Raw genomic sequence first — 25,635 nt, forward strand, 5'->3', positions numbered from 1 at the left:
GCTTTTCTTGCCACCCTCTCCAAACCAGAGAGCATCATTGGTATCTTCTTCCTCACCCTTCCATTCATTCACGCGGACACTCTGATCCTACTGAAGCCCTTGTTTCTTCACCTACACTCTCCATTGCTCTGGACAATCTGTATCTTCCTCTACCTGCACCCAACTGGCACTACAGGGAACAATGTCATCTGCAAACATCATGATGGTCCATGGACAGTCCAGTCAGCCTGTCCTTCACCACAGTGAACAAGAAGGGTGTCAGAGCTGATCCCTGATGCACTCCCACCTCCGCCTTCAACTCCTCTGTCACACCTATGGCGTAGTTTTGTTTAAATCATTACACATTCTCTGGGAGTCCTTCTTGTCCCACCCAGAAAAATAATTAGGATGATAATAATAATTCTAAGCATTTTTTTTCACATGGGATACAAGTGGCTTTGCAGCATTTCTTACATAAATTTGGAACATGTTAATGTGAACTTGCACCATGTCCACATTGATTTGCAACCCTTTGACTTCCATTCCCAAATGATCTGAGAGGAAGATTTTGAAACACTTGCATAAATTGTAAATATTTTCACATCCAATCCCAATTTTCCAATTTGGGTTGACAGCAAGTTTGCCACACCGATGACATACGTACCTGCGGCCACATCTGTGTACGCTCGCGGCCTTTTCACATTGTCTACCGTTTGAGCGAATATAGACGTGTCGGCTACATAAACAAGCACAAATGCAGACTCGGGAAAGGCCTGCATTCCTTCATGCTAGGGGTTGGAAAATGTAAAATTAGTGTGAAACTTCAGATGGCGAGAGGGGCTTCACCGGAAGTGAATCCATTCTAGATGATGAGAGGCTGAAGCGGCCAGTTGTTTGGGAACGAATCTGCACTAACAGCTCAGCGAATCACTTGTTTTCTTATTTCCAGGACCAAACGCTGCGCTTTTGTTTTTCCCTGCAAAACACTTTTCACTCGGCAAAAGCAGCCCTGCCTCAAGTGAAGAACCTTTTCTGGACACGACTGAACTCCTGCTGCTCACCGGGCCTTTGGTGCACAGTGGGGAGTCCGGACCTAGATCACCTCGAACTTCCTCCCATTGTGCAGTGTTTGGATCCAGACTGAAACCATCTGAGCAACGTTGGGCAGGGACCGCCCTGCACGTGCGCTTCCTCTTGCACACACAAGTGCACACACACTTACAATCAAGGCATGCACAAACATGAACTGATAAACACTGAATTAAATGTGGAGAACAACACCGTATTGGACGGGTCGTGTGGTGGAGGACATTTCCATCCCGGCAGCACTGAGTATAAGTGATCTAGTTTATCTGACTCCCCACGCTGGCCTGTGACGGCTTGACTGTGGCAGCTGGCATCTGACTTTCACATTTACACCGCCACATTTAACCCTGGCATACCTTGTGAGGAGTTCCATGACATCCGGTTTTGAGAACCATCGTGGTGGTGACGTACAGGAAGAACAGAATTCCTGGGTTGACGTAAACCGGCCAGTCGTGCTCGGTGTTGAGTGTGAGGTCGTAGGGCGAAGAGCAGTTTCCTGGAATTATGATGTCCTTCAGACCGAAGAGTCTAGACAGGAACATAGACCAAAAGAGAGATGTTATGAGGTTACGAATGGCCATTGCCCCCTCACGATGCTTCAACCGAACCCTTCGCATTCTGTACCCAGGTGGCAAATGCCAGCGACGGTGATGTCGGACCTTGTGCCACAGTAGTCGCAACGATTGGCCGTTGTGCTCCCTGATTGCCAGACGCAAAATCGGGCGTGGCGAGGCGGCTAAACGGGTCGTCTCTGCCTGTCAGCTTGGGCGGCTGACCCAATCAGATGACGCAAAGGCAACCAAAACTTGAACTCATCAAGAGATATTTGGAGGTCTGGCGGGTGGAGCTCGGTGTTTGCAGGCCATCAACGACTGCGCACCAGTCACATGGTGAGCGTACGGCTCGTAACTCTACCCCTTGCCGTAAAAACGTTGTGATGGATGAAGAGCTGCTGGCTGGCGGCCGGGACATGACGAACATCGCCGTGGAATGTCGCCCCGCTCGCTAGCGACTGTTTACCTGACAAGGTGAAGTAAGTTGTCAAAGCAACAGCCGCTGGCTGTTTATACTCCTTTCCTGCCGCTCCATTCCCGCTCTGCAAGCAGATTGCCATCGGTTCGGGGACCATCCTCTTCCGGTTGTCATGAAATACTGTGAACATCACTACTGAATTTGCTGTATGCAAACTATACATGCTAGGTGATGCTAAATGCAAGATGCTCGCTCCCTTTTGTGAAAGCGAGCCATGGATACGGGCAATATTAGCATCCTGCCACTGGAATAGCTTAGTTCTGAATGCACAACCACAAGGTACATTGATACATGGCTCTAGGCTACCTTAATATAAAACACAATGTTACGCCATATATATTATAGATTATATATGTGCGTGTGTGTATCTGTACATCTATCTGCCTGCATGTATATTATATTTGTGTGTGTATGTATATTATATATAGTGGGAAGTCCCTGCTCTGCATCAGTTTGGGGGTTCCTGACCCACAATAAATCGCTCATTGGCTCTCGTCTCAGGAGAGTTTGCAGTGGATTTTTACCAATTCCCTTGCAAGTTATTCCTGTCAAAATCAAAATGTCTTCACTTGAAGATTTTTCTTAAGAAGCCTCGCTGACGAGGGGTGAAATGTCTTCCAGTGAAGAAATTCAAGTCCAGTTGCCAAGAAGAGAAGATTTCGTCAAGAATTCACCGTGACTTGGACGACTCAGAACCTCCACAGACATCTTGCATGTTATTGTTGCGCTTCTGTGACAACGGAATTTCCCCTTTGGGGATCAGTAAAATCTTATCTTATCTTATCTTATCTTATCTTATCTTGTTTTGTCTTGAGTTTCTGGGGCACGGTGACATGCACAGGTATGTTCTATGACATCATAAACTAGTATGTTATAAAGTTAAACTGGTTGCATTCATTGATGGTGCGCCAAACAGCAAAACAAAGGGACTCTTCTTCTTCTCGCAGTTGTGAAATCACTACTCCTGAGGTCTGCAGATGACTGAGGAACGCTGAGCGTAGGCTCGCTGGTGAAGATACGTTTTTGTTCTGACTTTGGCATCCACCAGCAAGGCTTGGGAGGTCACCATAATACTACGTCCACAAATAACACAAATTGGATTGAAATTCCCCTGAAATAAGTTTGACCGTCTCCAATCATCTTCTGGTCGCGCACCACGTGGTCGCATGACGAAGGCAATGACCCGGTCTGTCCTATAGAGAGCGCCGTACGCTCACACTGACCGCGGGTCTGCAGTTAAAAAGAGCGACGATGAGATTGGAAGGAATCAAAACAAAGTAAATGTTCAGTTGCGGGACTGGGCGTCCGTCTGTCGGCACCTAAGTTCAGGCCTTCGGGTGAAGGTCCACGCTCTATTAAAACGCCCTCACGCTAAGAACCCAATCTCAGTTCAAGCCTGCGAGTACGCGAGATTTTTTTTCCTGATCGAAAAGGGTCTCGCTTCTTAAATCTTTACTGCCTGTCTTCTGGTTCGAACCTCAAGGTGTCAACAGATGACAAATATATGAGGCGTTTCAGGCATGAAGTCACAAACTTACCGACTGGCTTGTTAAAAACTTTGTGTGAGGGTGTGTGTGTTACAGTTCTCAAGTATCACAGTGACTTTGGACAAAGCCAGTCTCTTGATTATTTTGAAACTGGGTCACTTGTCAAGACGTCATCTGAAAATCTGCACGCAATTTCGACAGATGCCCCATGACGGCTGAGTCCCGGTCCACCGGTTCGACGTTTCCTGGGTTTATGGCGGAGACAGGAGACGTTTTTTTTTTCCCAGGACAGGTACAGTCATCCGAAACGGAGCGTCAGAATCGGCTTCGCTTTATAACGTTAGCAGTCACTGAAACGGCGTGCCAAAGTATCCAAACACAATGGCAGATTTGACCCACTTCAGGGAAGCCTGTGGAAAACAATGTCCCGCCAAACGTTGTGTGCAGAGGACGGGCGGCTACAGTTTTCTGGAGGAGACATTGTGACATCTTGACACAAAGCGCAAAAGTCACTTAGGGGTTTCCTGTAGTTGGTGAGAATGTGGCTGGATGAAGTTCAGACGCAAGAACCACCAGGGTAGGTTCTCAACCCTTGGTTCTGGTCCAAGTAAAAGCGTCGTGTTCACACCTGCCTGAATGGACATCACGGAAAGGTAGAACCAGGAGAACCACAGGAAAACATGCGGTAGGAGTTGCCAGCGGCTCGTCATGGTTTTTTGGGGTTCGGGGGGGGGTACAGGGGAGGGGTTGTTGTCAGTGGTCATGCCTCCACCAGGAGCATCTCAAAAGTGCATCGGTCATCTGCCCGCCTGTCCATAGATCTATAGACTGTTCTCTGTGGTCATAATACCGTACATTTTCGAAGCTTGCCGATGTGTAGCCGAACGCGTGAAACGGAGCAGTATCATCGGAAGCGGTGGGGGGTCGGCGCTGCACGGTATGCTCAGGTGCAACCAGCATGAGGAACCCAGAAGAAGAGCACAATGTGTCTTCGGTATAACTCCATGTGTGCTTCAGTCCAGTGTGACGGCAGGCCGCGGCCCGAACCTCAACCACAGAACGTATAAACTGTCGACGCTGCGATCTCACCTGGCCCAAAGACTGAGTGGGGGGAACAAGGCCTGGGCCAGCAGACTCTGGTACAGGTACAGGCACACCATGTGACCGGCGGTGAAGAAGCCGACCATCACGCACAGGGCATTGAAGCCGAGGTGACTGATGGGCAGGTGACACGCCCACCACGTGCACACGCCAATGAAAAGCAGGAAGTAGATGGCTGAGAAAGCGGAGGGCAGAGAGATGCCTGTGGGGGGAAGAGGAGAAAAACAGTACTATTATGGGAGATTATGATTACGATGTCTTTATACGACTAGACACGTATACACTGTCTTGTTGGGTGGATTGTTTTAGCAAACACAGACAAACATGATCTCTGTCGATTTAGAAAACTGCCATGTGTTTGTAGCAGACCGACGGATGGAAAAAAGTCAGAAAATAGCGCCATGGAGCTCGACAAGCTTAACTCTTTCTTTCTTTTTGCCACCATCGTATAGGAGTTAACAGTCCTGGACGGGCTGAGCTGTCTCTTTATATTTTACATTTTTCACTGACCAAAGGCCGGTGCGTAGTCGCCTTCAGTTTACATTTCTGCACGGTGTATCGTTTCTATTATTTTTATCACACGATGCGTATTATTATTGTGAATTTATTCTACAATTAGATTGTACTGTGTGAATGAGTGGGCCCTGTTGTCGCCTCTCACCCAATCACAGGTGGCATAGGCTCAAGCCCCTCCCCCGACCCCGACCCCGACCCCCCCCGACTGCAGGAGGTTTTGGGACCTGAGCAGGTCAACGGAGCGCCGACGTGTCCGTTGCAAGTCTGTGAGTTTGCTTGGGTTGAGGCTCCGGCAGGAGTTGGATGGTTCTGCGGGTATATGTGTGTGTGTGTGTGTGTGTGTGTGTGTGTGTGTGTGACACAGCAGATCTGTCTGCAACCTTGGGTCAACTCGGACCAACGGCCAACCTCAACTCCAGCAGTTACAGTCTGGAAACTCCTCACGGTCTAATACAACTGAAGGAGCCTTTTTGGACGAGCGTTCAAAGGTTCTTCTTCCAGAAGAAAAATTACGACCGGTTGCCACGACAAGATCCGACAAGTGACCGGGAGCCGATGACCGAGAACCTTCACAGACACCAACGGAAGCAACAGAGCTCCTACCAGCTAAAGCCAGCAGGCTGATGGCCAGGATTCTTCCCAGGTCCCTCAGGACTTTACGGACCGACGCCTTCAGGCGCTCGGCCAGCTGCTTGGCCCTGGTTGCCGTTGAAACTTCTTCATCTTGGTCGCCCGGGCATGACCTGTCCTCTTCCCCCTCTTCATCCTCGCCTCCTGACACCTCCTCATCCTCGTCCTTCCCCTCCTCCTCCTCCTCCTCCTCCTCCTCCTCCTCCTCATCTTCCTCCTCCTCCTCCTCCTCCTCCGAGGCTGCGCCGGTCGCGTCGTCCTCCAGCTGCGATGGAAAGAGGCAATTACAAATAGATCATCTCAAGTGAAAGCGAAACACATGGGACGATATTTCCATGCGGTCTGACGGCGGTCGGCTCCTCAGATCCCGGATTAGGACGTGACAGTGACAGTTACACAAAAAAAGGAATTGGAAAACGTGTCACACTCACATCTGCAAGTGTGGAATAATTAGGAATGAGAACATTGACACATGGATTAATAAGATTAAATGTAGAAAATTTCCTGAAACTGTCTTTCTGTGTGTGTGTGTGTGTGTGTGTGTGTGCGCCTCCAGATACCACTATTGAAACCCAGGGACAGGATCTCTGGCAGGAACTGGTCGGTTCAAAACAATGGAAAGTACGAGTTTGAAGTCCAAGGCCATTATTGTCGTAGAACATTCCTTGAGTCACCTTCTAATTGCTCCAATCAAACGGCATGAAAGATGATATTTAGCGTGTTTCGTCATCTATCGCGTGTTCCTCTGCAGCTTTGAACGCCATGCAGTCACTATTCAACCGCTCTGGTGGCATTCTTTGCTTGTCATTCCATGAGCTGGAGGCCAACTTCCAGACAAAACCCGAAGAAAACCGAAGATATCAACGGGCGACGGTTATGAACTTTAGTGGCGTATTTTCTAACAGATTTCATCATAAAACAACACCTTAGAACCGGATATCAACCGATAAAGCTTTGGTTCAAGTGCAATGTTAAGAAATAATACGCTGAATGCATAATTGGCTCTTGGGATTTGATTGTCGATGAAGGGCTGATGAGTTAAAGATGCCGACGCGGGGTCTTTCTCCGTTTCTTTGCAAGTTCTCCCAGGTTCTCCGCTTTCCTCCGCCAGTCCAAAAACATGCAGCCAGACCTTCAATTGGTCAGACGTGTCAACAAGTGAGTGGATGGTTTTACGTCTCTATATGTGGCTCTGTGATTGACCGGCGTCTGGTCCGGGCCGAAGTCGACCCTTCGCAGGATGAGCGGTATCGATAATGACCGGGTCGATAATCATTACCTAAAACGGCTCTCGGATCTGTTTGTTACTCGACCCGCTTCCTTCTTCTGAAGATAGCAGATGGAACCAAACCAAAACGGGTCGGATCCTCTGAAAACGACCCCACACACACACACACACACACACACACACACACACACACACACACACACACACACACACACACACACACACACACGTTCTGCGCCACGTTGACACTCCGATCAGCCGAACCCACCAAAACCCAGGGATCTCTCGAGCTTAGCCGATTCTGGGAAAATTAAGGGGCGGGTTTTGAAATAAAAGCTCATCCAAAAACCCTCTAAACTTCTTGATCTCCCTCCGAGTGGAGCCGCCATGTTGCCAGCGGAGGAGGTTCTGCTCGTCTCATATGGGATTTGGAAACCGGGCTCGAGGGGCGCAGACTCCCCTGCGACTCTCCTCCGACGCCGGACGAGATGAGTAGTGGCTGATCTGAAATGCAGCTGCACCTTCTGGCGAACGTCAGCGAACCTCCCGCTTGGTTCCATCAATCACTGTGTCTCCTTCTTGTTTCTCTTTGTGATATTTAACTCTACGAGCAGAAGCCTCTGCACGCAGCAGTTTAGCTGTGTTTGAAAGCCGTCTGAAAAACAAACCCGAGGGCTGCGCAGTAACAGGTGCTGAACGTCTCTTGTTACAGAGACAAAAATAACACACGACGCACAACAACACTCTCCCTTTCCAATGCGGCCGCAGGAGTGTTGCTGGCGGTTCCATTCATTATCTAAATCACGTATCCATCGGCGCCGGTCACGGGGTCGCAGGAGCCGATCCCCGCTGGGACGGGCGAGAGGCGATGGTAGCCGCGGGCCGGTCGCCAGTCCAGGGCAACAGATAGACATTCGCACGACATTTATCGATTTACTCAGCTATTCAAGATCTATTTGCACAACCGTCGAGTGCGGGAGGAAACCAGACGACCTGGAGGAAACCAACGCAGACACGGAGGAGAACTTCAGAACTCCACTCCGGACGGAACTCAGTCATGGAGCTCCTTCCCCTGAGGCGCTGATGAAAAGGTTGAGGTTCTTTTCTGGAGTGAGGAGGATGGACGGGATCAGAAAAGGTGTCCGTTAGAGGGACGGCATGTCAGATGTTGGCTGAGGTGCGTTGGACGCGTACAGGGGACGGATGGTGAAGACCTGGGTAGGAGGACGCTGAGGTCGGAGGCCGAGAGGAGAGTTACGATCACAGTGAAAGAGTACATGATGTTAGCTGGTATGAGCGAGGAGGATACAGAGGAGAGGTTTAGATGGACGCAGGTGATTGGCTGTGGTGACCCCTGAAGGGAGCAGCCCGAAGGACAAGGAGGAGCACTGAGATTTATGTGTAAATTAGACAACAATCAAAGAAATGATGACGATGCGCGTTCATATTGGAATGTTCTAGAAGAACTTTTGACTCCACCAGCGTCACACGCCATCCACGCTCTAAGCTTCTCAGCCAGTTTGGTTTTCAGCAGGGAAAATACCAAGAATACCCTTCCAGCGCTGTTTGGCTCGAGTCAGCAACATCTAATCAGTTGGTCCTTAAATCCGAGTCCACATTTGTACCAACTTGGGAGAAATTCCTTTCGAGATTAGCGAGGTATGCTATTCATGTGAATGGCACAGAGAGACAACTGAAAACAAGCCTGCAGCCAAAGCTGTTCAAGGCACAGAAAAAAAAAGAGGATAAAACTCCTTCTAAGAGTGGGAGTGTCCAAAAACCGGAGACTCCTGTAAATCTCTGTGTTTGTTTGCTCGGTTGCCATCGAGTCGCATGGCGACGGTGATAGCGGCGAGAGTGAAGCTATGCGTCATGTGGCGAGACGTGAGAGAATGGGGTTACGGTGAAGCGCCGAGAAGTAATCCATAAAGTCCACATTTCCCAGGGGATGGTGCTGAAGATAGTAAAGAGAGCATGTAGGTTGGCCTACAATAAAACCACCCTTGGCTCTTGAACTTTTGCCGTACGTGCACTCGCGGCTTGCTTCTGTTATTCTGGCATGCTTCGTCTCCTCTTGCTTGATTTTCTATGACGACAGATCGTAAAAGCTAATCATGGAAATAGACCCCTGTTTAGGTCTACTCTAAAGTTATTGGACAAAACACAGGGCTGCTCGTCCAAGTTATACAAGTCATACAAGGCACTTCCCAATAAAAGAACATTCTTTTGTCCAAATTGCATCACGAGGCAGACGGCAGACTTTCAACACCACAGTTTGGCCACAAGGGCGAGTTGGTTTCGATGTCTTGTGGACTTCCTGTGTGGAGTTCCTCTTACAGGGTTGTCATGTCCACAAGGCACCAGCTATCACCGCTTGCCTAACCCTCCTGAAGAGTTACGTTTGGTAAATAAGCTGACAGCGATGTAATGGCGCAAGTCCGCGTAGGTTCCGAGTCACCCAGGTCAATAATGAACAACTCACATCGAGGCAACCGGACTTGTTTCCTTGAAGATGTTTCAACTCTCCTCTCAGAGGCTACGACAGCTCAATTCAGAACTTCAGTCTTCAAGCAAAGAAAGTCCAGTTGCCTTTCTATGACCCGTTCCCACCCACTTTTATTTGGAAAATTACAAAGACTGCCATCTGTTTCAGGGGGATTATAACCCCTGACCTACTAAACTCTTTACTGGTGTCGTGTCTATTATTCGAATGGAAAACATCTTGTTTAAATGAATGACACAAGGTGGGGGCGGCACGGCGGCGCAGAGGTTAGCGCTTCCGTCTCACGGCAAGAATGTCGCTGGCCTTTCTGTGCAGAGTCTTCATGTTCTCCACGTGTCTGCATGGGGTTCCTCCGGGTTCTACTGTTTTTTTCCCCACGGTCCAAAAACATGCAGGAGGTTCACTGGAGACCCCAATAGTCTGGACACACATGTATGAAGGGGGAAGAGTTGTATGTCTCTATATGACTTGTGATTGGCAGTGTCTCTACATGGCGTGCGAATTAGAGGGACAACAGTTCCCAACACAAATGGGATCGGCTCCGGCCCGACCGGCGATAAGCAATATAGATACTGAATACATGAATGGATTCATTCGTTACACAGAGCTTGTCTCTTTTAAAGTACCGCTGCGATTCATTTTCAGTTGGAGTCTGTTTGTACTCGCGCCGTCCGGCGACCCTGAGAACAAGTCAAGACGACGAACACGAGGTCTTGTAAAGTTTTCCGTTGAAAAAAAAAGAGAGTCAGAAAAGAAAACTGTTTGTTTATACCGCCAATTATATTTCTTGGAGAGAAAAGAAAACCAGAGTCGGCCAACATTGAAGTCAGTAGATTTTAGAGTCGGACAAGAAAATTGGATTTGGACCCTCCCTTGTTTCTTTCTTGGCCAAAGCACTGGCCCTCCACTCAGGGAAATGAACACAGGCTTGTAGCTCTTGCATAATGTTTCAGTCGGACAGCCAGAACAGTCCCGAATCATAGCATCCTTGATCTGGCTCTCCAGTCGGGATCGGCTGAAGATCTTCAGCGCTGGTCTACTTGGCTGAGACCACCGGGGGAAGAGATGAGGTTCGTCCATGATTTCCTGTTCATTATTTAGGGCAATGTATTCAGCTTGGACTACAGGACGCTTGTTTTTGATTCGATGATTTGGATTTCAGAACACCGTCAAGATGCCACCTGAATGTGCAAAACTGTCCGGGTTTAAGGAGCTTGTATAAAGTTCAGCTGCGTAACTGATGAAAATAAAGGTGCCTGGATGTATGAAGACAACCTGGACGCAAGAAGGGCAGCAAGGGATAACATCCTGGCTAAAGCCTGGAACAGCAAATATCTCACACACACATGCACGCACACATGCACGCACACGCACACACACGCACGCACACGCACGCACGCACGCACGCGCACGCACGCACACACACACACGCACACACACACACGCACACACACACACGCACACACACACATGCACACACACACACACACACGCACACGCACACTGGTCCAGAAACCCTTTTTACCACAGAGTGCAGTGTGAGAGAGGCGTCTGCAAACAGTGGACGGATTGTTTCAGGCCAAACAATTGGAAAGTCTATATGAGTCACAAGTTGGGGGCTTGTAAAGCGCCCAGGACGGCTGCAGGCTTCCTTCTCAAAGCACCGCATCGGACACATAACTGGATGTCTAGCCTGCGCTGGCGCTTGGATAGGAAGGTGGCGGCGCGCACGTACCGGTCTGGTTCTGGCTTTTAAGTTAAAAATGGGGGGAACGAACTGCATCCCATCCCTCAACTGAGAGTGGAAGCCTTCCAGTGCAGTCAGAACTGTATGCAACGCTGCGGTTCGCAGGACGATCCTTCGCTAACCCTTCCGGCCTCGTGCTTCCCCACCGCCTCTGGCAGCCCGAACCCTGCAGTTACACCGCATTTCAAAAGCCCCTCCTCCGCCCATCGATCTTCTGCATGATCCAGGACTTGCTTTCATACGTAGGAATGGAGAACGCAGATGCATGAAGTAGCCTCCTTGAGATTCAAGCGGATTCCTTTTGTTCCTTCAAATGTTCACCATCTTCTGCACTACCTCTCTCTCTGCATCGCTAATCTTCTTCTGATTTCATATGTGCTGTGTCTTAGCCGGAGGTTTTCGACCTGAGCCAACAAGGCATACGATACGCAGTTACTGACAGCTTCTGTTGCCCTGAACTTTTTTTTATAATTTATTCAACAAGTCATTTTTGATCAGGAAAGAAGTTCTTGACAATCATCTAGTACAGCACGAAGATCCAGCAACCCAAGAGCACTCAGGAGGACGTTCCATGTCAGCGTGAGGGACCGCTGCCGGCCGAGGTCGGGGTCAGAGAGGGGAGGTCTGACTCGTGACAGATGATCGACCATGCTAACATAGCAGCCGCGCCAAGGAAAATGCAGAAGCTCAACGCAAACAGAAATGGAGTTGTGCTTTGCCACGCATTGACCCTGCGAGCAGGTGGACTTCAGCGGAGGTCAGAGGGAGGGTCTTGGCCATACTGAGTCAATTAAAGAGCACCTGGAAATGTTTGACTGGTTCTCAGGACTGATATGAGTCCCAGCACTCAAATGAGATTAGCACAAGATCTAATCTGAACCTGTTTGTGTTCACACTGTGGAGCAGCCCAGGCTCTTCTATTTGGACAAGTCAGCACAAACTTTGATCCTTCATTTCCTGCAAAGTTCTAAACATGCTTGGTACACCACGACAGCAGTAGCGTCCAGAAAAGGAGGATCCACCGATGTAAGTCACTACCCGAAAAAACTAACTAAATAAAATAAAGTCCCGAGAAAAAAACATCAGAAATGGCAGAAGTTTCAAGTGAATAATAGGCCTGGATTAGCCGGTTACATTTGGAGAGCTAATTTTATCTGTTGGAAGTATGTCCGCAGCGTGTTTGTGCACTGCTGTGCAGCTGGATAAGTAAAATTGCACAACGACTCACTGAGGTAATGTTGGCAGCAGCCAGCATTTCTCTGTTCCTGACCAATCTGCTGCAGAGGACCACGGTCACCAGGGCAACCGCACACACACCCAGGTCGGGGCACAGCAGGCGAAGCATGTTCCAGGGATCGTCCAGGGGAAGCCTGCAAAACAAGGAACCAAAGATCTTCACATATTTCTCTCATTTTCTCAGTTTCGATGCCGTCCGGTTCATCACTTCACTCTGCTAACAATGAGGCTGTATTTACTTTAACCCTGTAGCTACATCCGCTAAATGCTGCCTCCTGTGTCCTGCTTTCTCCAGACCATCATGTGTTTACAGGTACTTTCTGAATATATCACACAACTGTTGAACAAAAAATGCAACTACTATGAGTGGCTATTTGCCGGTGTTTCACAGAATACGGCGGCGGTAACTGAAGAGCCCAATGGTGGTACATTAGCTTGATGTAGCGTGTATGAAGAGTCGTAGCATGGCTCGCTCCTTGGTGCCCACGGCTGTGGAACGGCAGTCTGGACGGCACACAACTCTGAGCGGCCGGAGGTGCGTCTGTGCCACCGCGACATTCACATGTCATGGCCTCATTCTGTGTTTAATTTTTTTGTTTATCTGTGTCTATTTTCTTGATCTATTTTATCCTCGTTGTTATCATTCTGTTAGCTATTTTTATCCTTGCTATCTTTGTCCTTTTATTCGTCTTTTCTATTTCTATTCATATTTACTGTTGCGCTGCTGTGACAAACGAATTTCCCCGATGGGGATCAATGAAGTACTTTCTTATCTCGGTGATCCCATGACGCACCTGGACAGCCCTATATGTCGGGTTACGGTGTCCCATTGCGAGCAGTTGTCGCCGATGGCGATGTTGAGGGGCGGGTAGGTGAACAGCACCGTCTGGAAGCAGGCGTGACCCAGAACAAACAGCAGGCTGGTGCCGAACACGGCCTGGATGAAGCGACCGGTGTGGCCTGGACGACAGGGACGGCAGGGGGGAAGGAAACACAGGTCAAGTCAGAAGGGGAATAAAACAGTTCTCAAAGGTGATATTTAGCAACACAATAAAATCATGTGAAGGACATTTTTATAGGACAACTTTGGCACAAAGTCCATGCTTATATGCAATGTTGGCCAGAATCGTTTTGTATAAACAAGTAGTCACGTATGCGCGTGTATATACAGTAGATCAGATGTCTTTCTACGTCCAATCGTATAAGGAAGGATGCACGCTGTGCCAAAGCAAATATGCCAACAAAGGAAATCGGTCCCTCAAAATGAAGGGTAACGTATTCATTCATTCTTGATGCCGCTCATCCTGTACTCGGTGCACCTCTATGCTGTATGACAAGATTTGATAAAGTGTAATCAATCAAAATCAATATTTGACATCATTTCAAATTGGAAATTGAACTGTCACTGAGACGTAGGGTTCTGAGAGTTTTGCAGATTTGGCAGCAAATGCGGTCAGGATCCTCCGCAGGAGTGCTACGTGCAGATGTGACGTGATGGACTTTGCTGCCAAATGCAACGTTGCTTCATGTTATGACGTTGTGAAATTGGAGCGCCGGCATCTCTGCAGAAGCCAAACTTATTATCACGAAGCAGGCGGTCTGTCCTGAGGCCGTGCACGCCGGTCTAATATTAGATTCCGTTTCGCATCGCTGCAACTTAGCACCTGCAAATTGGCTGCACCTCCGCAGGTCAAGCGTTTAGAGTTACAAATGCCAACTGTGACGGGAAAGGGACGGGGCAGGCGGCCGGGAACGGGAGTCTGCAGATATTAAACCTGAGGCGGGACGAGCGCAACCTCGGTCACGAAAAGCATTTTAAAGAGGCTGGTACGCGGCGTTGCCCGGACGGAGTATCTGTGACATTTGTCTTTGGATTTAGGTCACAAGCGGCGCAGAGCTCGCAAAGCTGAATCAACAATATGGAGAGTTGACGTGGGAGGATGGTGACCGCTGAAACCTGACAGGTAGACCAGGGGGTGAAGGTTCAATCGCCATGTCTGGCAAACTGCAGGTGGTGTTGCGAGAAGACGACAACCCTCCGGTCTCCAACCCAAACCTGCCGCCGCCACCACTTGCAGCGGACACGTACCTTCGCACGGCACTTGAAACACCTTAGAAAAATGTTTTCCCTTCAGGAGTCGCCACGGCCAATCATCTGCCTCCATCTAACCCTCTCTTCTAAATCCTCCTCTCTTGCGCCGACACTCTTCATGTCGTCTTCATTTTACGTCCATTGATCTCCCTCTGTCTTTTTCCAGGTCTCCTGCCCAGCAGTTCCTCCGCCCTCAGCGTCCTCCTTCCCGGATCTTCACTGTCCTCCCTCTGCACATTCCCAGACCATCTCAAATCATCTTCCTCTTCTTCTCCTCCTACGGGCTTTTCCCTTCAGGGGTCGCCACAGCGAATCAACCTTCTCCATTTAACACGAATCCTCTCTCACCACGTCCATCAATCTTCTCTTTGGTCTTCCTCCAGACCTCTTGCCTGGCAGCTGTAATTCCAGCATCCGTCTACCAATATATTCTCCATCCCTCCTCTGTCCATGACCCAACCATCTCAGTCTGGCTTCTCTGACCTTCTCTCCAAAACATCTAACATGTGCTGTTCCTCTGATGGACTCATTCCTGATCCTCTCCATCCTGGTCACTCCCAAAGAGAACCTCAACATCTTCATCTCTGCAACCTCTAGTTCTGCCTGCTGTATTTAAGTCATTGTAACAGTTCTAGTCCAAACATCATCGCTGGTCTCACCACTGTCTTGTACACCTTTCCTTTCCTTCTGGCTCCAGACCATCTCCAATGCAGAGCTGAATTCGTTCAGGATCCGTATTGTCGAGCGAAATCAAGCAGCCGACCAAGACGAAGGTGTTTTTGCAATATTCATGTTTCCCTTTCTTGGTCCAACAACAGGGACTTTGCATCTGCGTGGAACCAAGCACCACAAAGAATATTACTTTGTTTGTCTTCAGCGTTTACTGCTGTCAAACACTTCTTTTCCAGTCCAGTTGTCCTTAAAAGACGAATATAAGTTTCATCCTTTCGGCTCCACCTCCTCGTATCATCAATATTCTTTGACGGCTTGAGTCCGTCATCGTCGTCTAACCTTTAGTTTTTGTGTCTGCGGAGGTAGATGGGAAAAGGTCTCCACTTGTAGAGGGCTTTCACACCTTGCCGTTTCAAGGCGCTTTACACTTGATTGCATTCACCCGGTCCCACACGCTCGCACACGGAAGGCTGCAGAGCTGCCGTCCAGGGCGCTAACCGGCCCACCGGGACCCGCTCGGGTTCTGTGTCCTGAGCGAGGATACTTTGGCGAGTGGTCAGGAACGGAAGTGCCAAGCTTCCGATCGGAGGGACGCCCGTTCCACCAGCTGAGCCGCCGCCCGGTGGATGTGAACACACTTTAGCCTTTGACTTCAAGAATCGTACGCTGATTTCAGCTTTTACATCAAACAGTGAATTTTGCCAATTTGTCTGCTACGCTATCTTCAGTGATGCTTCAATACGCTAAAAATATTTCTCTCTCCTGGCCTCGCCTTCTCGGGACTTTTAACAAACCTCATGGTTGATTAATGAGACCATTTATCAACAAATACGAAGAGCATGTCATAAACATCGCAGCCTGGTGGTGCGCCGTCGCCCCACAGAAGAAACCATGACAGTAAGATTGTGTACTTTGTTGCCATCGAGACGGCGCCGTATTTTCCAGTCAGGACATCCATATAAGAAACAACCCGACTTGGATCGGCATTTCCTTGGGTCCCCTCTTCCAGAGTTAGTAGTCCGTCACCGTTCCGTCCGCTGCGGCTCAGCCCAGCCGCCATATTCAACTTAATCACAGCCGGTCTGGTGATTTATACGCTCTGAACGTGTCCAGGAACAAATAGAAGCCACGATGTGAATACACTCGCAGCTGTAAGCGGATACAGTGACAACACGGTATGCCACATGGTCTCCGCTCGCTCTGTCAACCTGCCATCGATTATCCAGTAAATAGCCACCCAGAGTTGACCCGCTTCCTGTTAACACATGCAACTTAAGAGCCTATGCCTTCATCTCAACACGCATGATCCCCGTTCTGCCCGGGGGAACGAAGGCCACAGCTGCACGGGAAAGTTTAAATCGCAAATGTGGAAGTGCTATTTGCAAGGGGAGACGCTCGCCCCGGACGACTGCGGCCGAGAAAGTAACAGGAAACCGGCGGGAGAGGTGACGTCATACGGCTAAATGTTTGGGGGAAAACTATTTCAACCTGAACCGGGACATTTTTTTCATCTAAACCCGAACTGAACGGAAGCCAAGACAAAGAAACGTATATCAATAAATGACATGAACATATGAGTCGACATTCAGAGGGAAAAGCCTTATCTCTCGGGCTTCTTGTTTACTACAGTTCTTTGACATTAGTCATTCTTCCTCATGTGACTTCCTGACAAAAATTCTATTATTGTGCCTCCCAGGCAAATTGCCAAGCATCACAAAGGTCTGCAGCTTCTGTTTGGTTTAATATCAGGATGGGATTCCTCGCCGCTTTGAGACGGGCCACCGGTCACACTGAGGCACGGCAAGCCTCCGAGCTGCACGGCATGGTATCTAACTGTGTTGTTGGATTGAAGACCATGGACCATGTTCTTCTTACAATTCATCCTGTAAGTGAAATTCAGCCGGGGCTCTTGTTTGCACAACTATGTTCTCCGTATGCCATGCAGGCCTACACAGAAGACGTAAGCTAGCTAGACGGGGTGATCTCCAGAACGCAAAAAGAGCATGAAACGTGACGTCCTCATAGATGGTTGAATCCTAACCTGCTAAAGAGTAAATGCACTCGTCAACCCCATTGAGATGCTTGACTCTAAATGGTACAAGCATGATCTTCTGGGAAACTAGAAGGCCAGACTACTCCAGTTTCAGGTCCTCCCACCATAATCTCATGGGATCCTGTGGGAAACACTGTTTTAATCCACACAGCAGCATCTCTAGACACCAATGCACTGTTCCTCCTCCCACTTTCCCAGTCTGTGTCTGCTTGGGACCTTTGTGTTTCCTGCTAAATTAAAGAGCGAGATCCGTCGTTTCAGCCGGGGCACGATGTCGGGGCCTTACGGTAACTGCATCCAGTCCTAAGCCTGCTCGGTACTTCCAGCAACTGGTTCTGTTCTGGACCGGATGCAAAACGCCTCCCTTTCCAACATCCTGCTTTGTTTTCGTGTGATGTTCTTTCTCCACAACGGTTTCCCACCGACTTGAATCACCCTTTGTCGATCTTGATTTTGTGCTTTTTAACTGCCTCTGCCTCTGATTCTGCGTCTCACGTCAAGCGACGACAGAATCGGTTGTTCTTTTCTATTTGTTTGGGCGCGTACACGACAGTTCTTACAACTAACTGCTCCTCGCTTACCATTTCAAACCACTGCTTCTGAAATCCTTGACCTGATCAACACCACAAACATTTTGGATATTTGTTCATTCATTCATTAGATATACCAAAGTATCTTGTGCCTTTCCTGCACTCAGCTCTATCCCGGCTGTCATTGGCCGATAGGCAAGACCGCTCAATCACCAGGCCACATATAGAGACACACAACCATTCACCCTCTCATTCACATGTCCGTTAGACATGTGAGGGCCTCCAACGAACCGACGGCATGTTCTTGGACTGCGGGACCAAACCGAAGAACCTGGAGGAAACCGATGCCGACTCGGGTGGAGAACATGCAAACTCCACACATGCAGGCCTGCTGTTGGGAGTCAAACCAGGGCTCTTCTTGCTTTGAGGCGCGAACCAAAGAGCCAAACACCTAACTCTTATCTGGCCCTACATCGGATCCTCCTTTTCAAGGTAGCAGCAGGTTTTTTACCATCAACCCGGAACTGCACGTGGCCTTTGCTTCAGCACAGTCACTAGCAATGTCCTTTGTTTCCCACAGTTTCTTCTTCCGTCATCTTCAGACCTGTGGGATACAAATGATCACTTTTTCAAATGATCTCCCCAGAGGTCCATTCGCCACTAAATGCTGCAATGAAAGTTCAGACGGTATCTTCGCTTGAATAGTTTTTCATGACCCGACTCCACAATTCCCTTTTTACGTAACACCTCATAAGCTTTCTTCACATCGGAACTCCTCGCCTCTGTGTTTACTCAAGCTTTTCTGATTCCATCCTCCAGACACGCGCCGCCAGCCCGAGTGCTCTTTCCAACATCCACGGTTTTGCGAGGCCACCGGACCCCCTTTTTTCCGAGCAGTACATTAAGCTCTCATTTATCTGTCATTCCATACATTTACAAATGTATGACATCGGGGGCCTCGCTTCCACACTTGCCATCTTGGGTAGAATTATTGGACCGAGTGCTGCCTCCCTCCTGCACGCTGGCATTTTCCCCTGGTCTCTCACAGCGTCATGTCTCAGGAAGAGATTCTCCAGACTTCCTGCTTGATGGCGCGAGAGCAGGATTCTTCTTTTCGGGGTTCGCTCCGTCTCCCGCTTTGCGCCGAGAGTTTTTATCAACTGGAGCGCATTGAAAGGACCGTCCGACTCGGCGTCGCCCCGACTACATTGCCCCAATATCTCCACGTTTCAGAGTTGGCGGTGCCTTTTCCTTTCTATACTTCTTCTGGAGCCACGCAGCTTGATGAAAATATCTGCAACGCTTTTGCCTCTGCGAGAGGCAACGCCGAGCGGCCTCGTCCTTCCTTGTTCTTCCTTGTTCTACTCTGCACTCATCTTCTGAAATTTCCTCCAACTGTGTGCCGTCACACACAAATGGTGTCTGAGACACAGCACAGGCTGTTTCTCCAATCTAAACCAAGCCAAATGTGGCTCCTCGTCTCCACCTCAGGGTCGCGCTGGGAGACGGAGCAAATCCCAGCCGTCATCGGGCCGAAGGCAGGGTTCACTCTTGACCGGCCCCATCTCTCATGCACACATTCGGTCCATTTAGGGTCTCCAGTGAGGCTTCTGTGAACCTACCTATATTTTTGGACTGCGGGGGGAACAGAGAGACGGCCTGCCGGAATCGAACCATGGACCTTCTTGCCGTGAAGCAGAATTGCTAAACACTGCGACACATTTACCATCCGCCACTGGACATCTAAACTTTACATGTGGATCCTTTGTTTCAGCTCCCTGACCAAAATTGTTCCTCTTTCTTTCTCTATTCGTCTTCCTGCCACTCCATCTTCTCGGTTCTCACTCGTTCCCCAACCCTAGTCCTTCTCTCCATCCCCGACGGAACCATCAAAGCATCTTCCATTTTTGCCTTTCAAACACGTCCGGCACAATCGCAGTGGACATGGCAGTAGCCCAAACCCGAAGCACGGTACAGTCTTTGTTGCCAGGTAACCACGTGAACTTGTCAGTAAATCAGCAGCTCAGCTCAGCCTGTGAGGTTTTCAGGAAGTTCTCCCTGTGTGACATCACCGCTCGGCCTTCACAGCACGACGGGACCCCTGTGTTTGCTGCTTTCCCATTGACGTCACAGTCTACCCTACGACAAGACCCCCTCGTATGGCCCGACGGTGCGACGGTCAAACGTACACAGAGCCCCGTCGGTGACATTTCGTTTTGGGCCGGGATTGTTGAGGATGAAAAAAATCAAAGGGATGATAGCGGTCTCGAAGCGCGGTGGCATCACAGACCCTTTCCCAGTAGACTATGTATAAAGGACCCGTCTGACAGGGAGAAGGAATTAGCATTTCAGAGGTAATGATACATCTTGTCAGGATTACGTTTGATTGGCTTTATATAATAATTATCATAGCGTGCCTGCTGTTTCTTTGTGTTGTGTTCACTGTCTGGTACTGCAAGACCGATGACATGGTTGGCACCATGGCCCCCAGCCTCCTCCTCAGCCCGGTCGCCCACCCCCCGCTCAGAACCCTAATCCAACCGCTCCCCAACTTGGCCAGCACCCCTGGCACCCCGCCGCCGCCCTACACACCGACCTCCATACCACAACCGCTGTGACACACACTTATTTCCTGGTCCCTCCTTTCCCTACCTTTATTCTGGCGACTCAGAAATTGGACTTAATTCAGAGTTGGACGGCAGATGGAAGGGTGCGCATGTTGAAGCGTCGTCTTTGTTCCCGTGTTCTTCCTTCCGACAACTGTTCCGCTTGAATTCTCACCAGAAGGAAAAAGAATAATAATAAAGCAGTATGCTGACGATACTGGTCTACGAGGCCTGACGCCGTAATTCAACTGTGCTTTATAGCACAAAGTCGGAGAATTAAAACACAGGTTTTACAAAGCCAGTAACTTAACATCAGAATTGTGGATGGTCCCTTTATAATCATTTAATTTTTGCTTTCAAGGACACCAAGTGTTCTTTGAAAATGACTTCATGCTCATTCCCGTGTCACGCCGAAGCCTCCGGTCGTCACGAACTGAAAACCGAGACCTTTCAGGATTGCTTTTCGAGGAGCCAAGATTCCAATCGGTCACTTGGAAGTTTCGACAAAAACAAAGCGCTACTTCTGGGAAAAACACTGATTTGATTAGTACGTATGAGCTGCGGTGCAAAGCATCAGGTGCCTGCAATCCTAGAATCCAGGTCTCAGAACTCGCTCGCTATGGAGTCTGATATTCACAGCAGGTCAACATCGCACCACTCGTTCCTTCATGATCTATCCCGCCGTCTGTGTTTCGGGGTGTCGGGAGCCAATCAGAGCGGCCACTGGGCGAGAGGCGGGGTTTACCCTGGAGCGGTCACAGGACCGCATATAGACCATACAACCATTCGCTCTCTACATTTATTGGTCTTGGCAGTTTTAGGGTCTCCGGTGAACCGACCGCTTGTTTTTGGACGGCGGGAGGAAACCCGGGCAGAGAAGGTACACAGGAATGGAACCGGTGCTTTGGCTGTGAGCTGGAAGTGCCGACCACTGTCACGGCTATCTGGGGGTCTTCAAGCACGGTCTGCCTTCTAGTTCAACAGTGTCAAGTGGATCTGCTGATCTACAGCTACTGCATGGCTGCAGTTGGAAGGGGCTGCAAGGACGGCACTTCCAGGAGGTCAAAGCGTATCTTGAGCCTCCGCTTGACAACCAGACACTCTAAGCGTCCTGCGTATTTGACGACACTGGGATTTTGCCAGAAGGACCGGCGGCGGCGGACCGAAGAACCTGTAGATCCTGGCGGCGATACGTCCGAACACTGTCCATGGAGTATTCGAGAACACTTATACGCGGACTGTCGTGTAGATTTAAATATGCCGAGGGGATAATGATTACTCGGAGAGTGATGAACCCCTAATTAGTCAATTACAGTCAATCCCACAATTCAGTGTGACGATGCCTTTCGCCCCGTAAGCACCTCTTGTTCAGTCGGAAATATCAAATATGTTCGGTGGAAACAAAGTTACTGTCAGAGATTTGTCGCTTCTACCAGATTAGACACAGCTGATTGACCGGCGGTCTGAGCCGGGATCTCCGTGGGAGGTCGACTGAGGCTTGGATTCACGTTGGATGGGATGTTGTATAACAGCTTAATCACATTAAATAAAAAAAAGGTGATTATGTAAGAGTTTCTTCTCAATGGTCATCTGAAGTGAGGCCGGTGCAGAGAGGAAGGTAAACTTTGGCGATGTAGATTCCCTGCAGGCGAAGCTCTCAATCAAAAACAAGTGTGTGTGATGCTCGTCTTCCTCAGTGCAAAGCTCTACCAGAAGGTGTAAGAGCTGCAGAATCGCTGCACTCAAAACACACTCGCAGCAAACGAGCCTTTCTTAAGATGCCGTCTTTATACCACGTTTGTTCATAGGAACCGTCTAATTGAGTTTATGGACGCCCGGCTACCGACAACACCGCTTCATTCTCACTCGGTCACTCGTCCATCATCTGTGCTGCTTATCCTGCGGCGCAGACCCTGGCCCGCTCGCCAGTCCATCACATCCATCAGACCGAGACACGCGGCCATTCACACGTCTGGGCTCTTTCAGGGTCTCCAACCAACCCGCCTGCAAGTTTGGAACCGTGGGAAACAACCAAGCGCCCGGATGAAGAACGTGGAGACTTCACACACGAAGGCCTCCTATCGGGATCCAACAGGGGATCTTGTGGCGGTGAGGCGGGAGCGCGAACCACTGCGCAGACCCAGAAAACACCTCCTGTGCTAAATGTGCTCTTTCTGTCCCTTTTCCTTTAAAAGGAAAATTCAAATATCTTTGCCATTATTTTTTCCAGAGCTGGAATTCTGACTCCCATTTTCTTCCAATTAGGAATATTTCTGAGCAGAAACTATGCGCTAGCACTTGTGTACACTGCGCACGGAGGCCGGGTGTTGGGTTTCATGCCAATTGTTGAGAAATCTCCCGCTCCGACTCCAGCCGTCTTATTTTCCCTCCTGAGCGCCGCAGCGGTTCTCGCCATTAAGCGTTTTCCCAGCCCGGCCAACTGTGTGTTTATGTGTGGTAACGTTTTAAGCGGGCAGCGCGTGTGTGTGTGTGTGTGTGTGTGTGTGTGTGTGTGTGTGTGTGCGCGTGTGTGTGCGTGTGTGTGTGCATGAATGCACATGTCAGGGTCTTGGCAGGTCAGCGGGTTTTCCATTCGGGGAACTCCTCATCCTTCCCACCCCTCCTCTCCTCTCCCACCTCAGCTGAAATAAATGCATTTGATTGCCATCTCGGAGCAAAGCGAAGCGAGGCGAGAGGAAAGAAGAGATACAGACGGCAGGCAGTTCTCACATCTTTTTGGAGAAACTGAGATTAAGGCTCTGAAATCGATTTTCCAGGCTTTTTCCCCAACTCACTCACGGCTGTTTTTGCCTTTTCGATAAGAAACAAAACAAAAACAAAAAAAGTTTGCCTGCACTTGAGGAGAGACGGAGCCACCTTCTCTTGAATCCCTTTGGCCGAGGTGGACGTTCAATCAAATCCGTTCAAAAAAAAAGAAAAAGAAAAGAAGAGCTTTCAAAAACTGTCACTTGGAGATTCACGTCTGCCTTTGTGATGCGGTGGAAAATGAATCTGAGGACAAAAACAGCTGTTCAGAGAGCGGCTGCCTTGGATGCTTCTTAACTAAATAAAAAGAAACACCTAATCAGGGATTTGAGTTCCTGACGCAAAAAAAAAGCAGACGACCTGAAAGCGTTTCTGTTGCGAGCGTTCGCCGCACAGCGCTGAAGCCCTGACAGGACGGACGGAAACCGAGCGACGAAAAGCAAACACGCATACATTTGCATTTTCCTCTGATGATGTGGAGCGTCAAAGCTGGACGCACATCAAAACATCCAGCGATGAAGCGACAAAAGCCGGCCTCTTGAGGCCCTGCCTTGGGAGACGTTGAGAGAACTGCAGGGAATTCTGCAAGTGTGTGACTTCAGAATAAACGTGGAGTGATCAGCTCGTCAATCCATCTTTGAATATGTAGCCCAAACCAGCTGAACATCCATCCATCTAGAGAGACCCAGACTTCCAGGCATTCCAAGACCGGCCGAGAGATGTGGTCCTCCGGCGAGTCCTGGCGCCTCTTGATGGCATCTGCCGGGAACATCTGACCACGGAGGCGTCCAGGAGGCATCTTGACCGAATCCCAGAGCAACGGCTCTCCTCTGAGCCCCTCTTGGACGGCTGAGCTTCTCTGAAGGAGAGCCCTGCTGAGGAAGCCCTTTGGACCGCCTACATCCGTGATCTTTCAGTGACTTCCTTCAAGTCGTGACCACAGGTGAGGGTGGGGAGGTCGATCTCCAGCTCCATCCTTCCCTCACTCGTGCCCAAGAACCCGAGATACCGGATCTCGCCCCGTCCCAGAGAAGGCGCTCCACCTTTTTGGCTGAGGACTGTGGCTCTCGCATCGGTAGCTTCACATGGAAGGAACAGATATGAAGACTCACCTCGGATGGTGTGCTTGTTGGGACACAAGAACCACGGCAGCAGCAGCAGGAACAGGAAGTAAACCAGCGACAGGACGTTGTATCGAAAGAGACAAGCTGTGGAGACAAAAATTTTGCGGTCAAAAACACACATCTCAAAGCCACCGAACCGAAATCAAGACATCGCATTATAAAAATGTAGCAGGACAAGTGGAGGATGAAGGTCTCTGCATAATCTGTGCTACGCAAGAACCTTATTCTGGCTCCAAGGGCTGGGATAACAAGACCAAAATTCTTTCTGGACTTGACGATCCGTACTTTGTGAGAAACTCCAAATTGTGGAACTCCTGGGACGACCTCATAGGCCTCGTCCATCGTCACGAGCGCTGAGCATTGGACGAGGCCAGGGAACGGGACGGTCGCGTCGGAGGTAATTTTATGGTGTTTAATGCCGCTGCAACGACCGGAATGGACTTCCTCCACTCGTCTTCATCTGTGCAGGCCGTTCGGCCGATGCCAGTATGTTGGTCAAACCTATCCATCGCTGTACAACCTCCCGCGGTGACCGACAGTAACTGGCACCTTTACATGAGATGGTATTCTCCCGTTCACTCACAGGCTTCCACACCCACGGCGGCGGATCTGGCATGGAAGACGCCAACCGGGGAGCAACTTGGGGCTCGGCGTCTTCGCCAAGGACACTTGCAGACACGAGGGCCAGGAATTGAACCGCCGACCTTCCGATTGGACGGACGCTCTAGCAAGGGAACCACAGCCGCCCCGACGACAGCCATAAAGCTTCTGTTTTTCCACCTTAAGCAAACACCTTGCGAGTGAACAGGTTCTGCCCCGATGGAGTGTCAAGAACAAGCAGCGTTGTCAAGAAACATATAGGTTTTCATATTTCACCCTTTCATACTTCATCTTCAAATCTCCCTGTACAAACCAGCTGCTGTTCCAAAAAATTACATAAATTATGATAAGAAAAGTTAGATAAAGAGGTAAAAAGTTATGCCGGATTGTAAATGGACAACACTTTTCCATATTAACCACCCCCACGTCACATTTCTGACTGATCACACAATAGTTCTCCAGCTGTGAAGGAAAGTTTGTCCAGATGAAGCGTGAAGGAAACGCTGCGAGAAGCCCCGACCAGGGCCGCCACAGCAGGACAAGGTCATTTGGTTCTTGCTTCTTGTGGAGGATGTGCAGGCCTGAAGCGATACCTGCATCATATTGCATCCCATTTCTGATCCGTCCCATTCTGAGAATAACAAATT

At 49.5% G+C, this 25,635-nt stretch overlaps 1 protein-coding gene across 1 annotated transcript in view; it reads right to left on the bottom strand.

Moving 5' to 3' along the window:
• The window catches only part of piezo1 (piezo type mechanosensitive ion channel component 1 (Er blood group)), a 70,952-nt gene that overhangs the window by 29,413 nt on the left and 15,904 nt on the right, over positions 1–25,635 (bottom strand). Inside the window, exons 2-7 of the mRNA XM_086163277.1 lie at positions 24,377–24,472; positions 13,340–13,505; positions 12,538–12,679; positions 5,805–6,096; positions 4,674–4,887; positions 1,422–1,593 (exon numbers count right to left, since the gene is read on the bottom strand). Coding sequence (XP_086019403.1) covers positions 1,422–1,593; positions 4,674–4,887; positions 5,805–6,096; positions 12,538–12,679; positions 13,340–13,505; positions 24,377–24,472 — 1,082 coding nt within the window. The remainder of the gene's footprint in view (positions 1–1,421; positions 1,594–4,673; positions 4,888–5,804; positions 6,097–12,537; positions 12,680–13,339; positions 13,506–24,376; positions 24,473–25,635) is intronic.

This window comes from Fistularia commersonii, chromosome 2 (genome assembly GCF_037954325.1).
Source record: "Fistularia commersonii isolate RoL2024-O1a breed Wild chromosome 2, RoL_Fcom_v1.0, whole genome shotgun sequence".
NCBI lineage: Eukaryota > Metazoa > Chordata > Actinopteri > Syngnathiformes > Fistulariidae > Fistularia > Fistularia commersonii.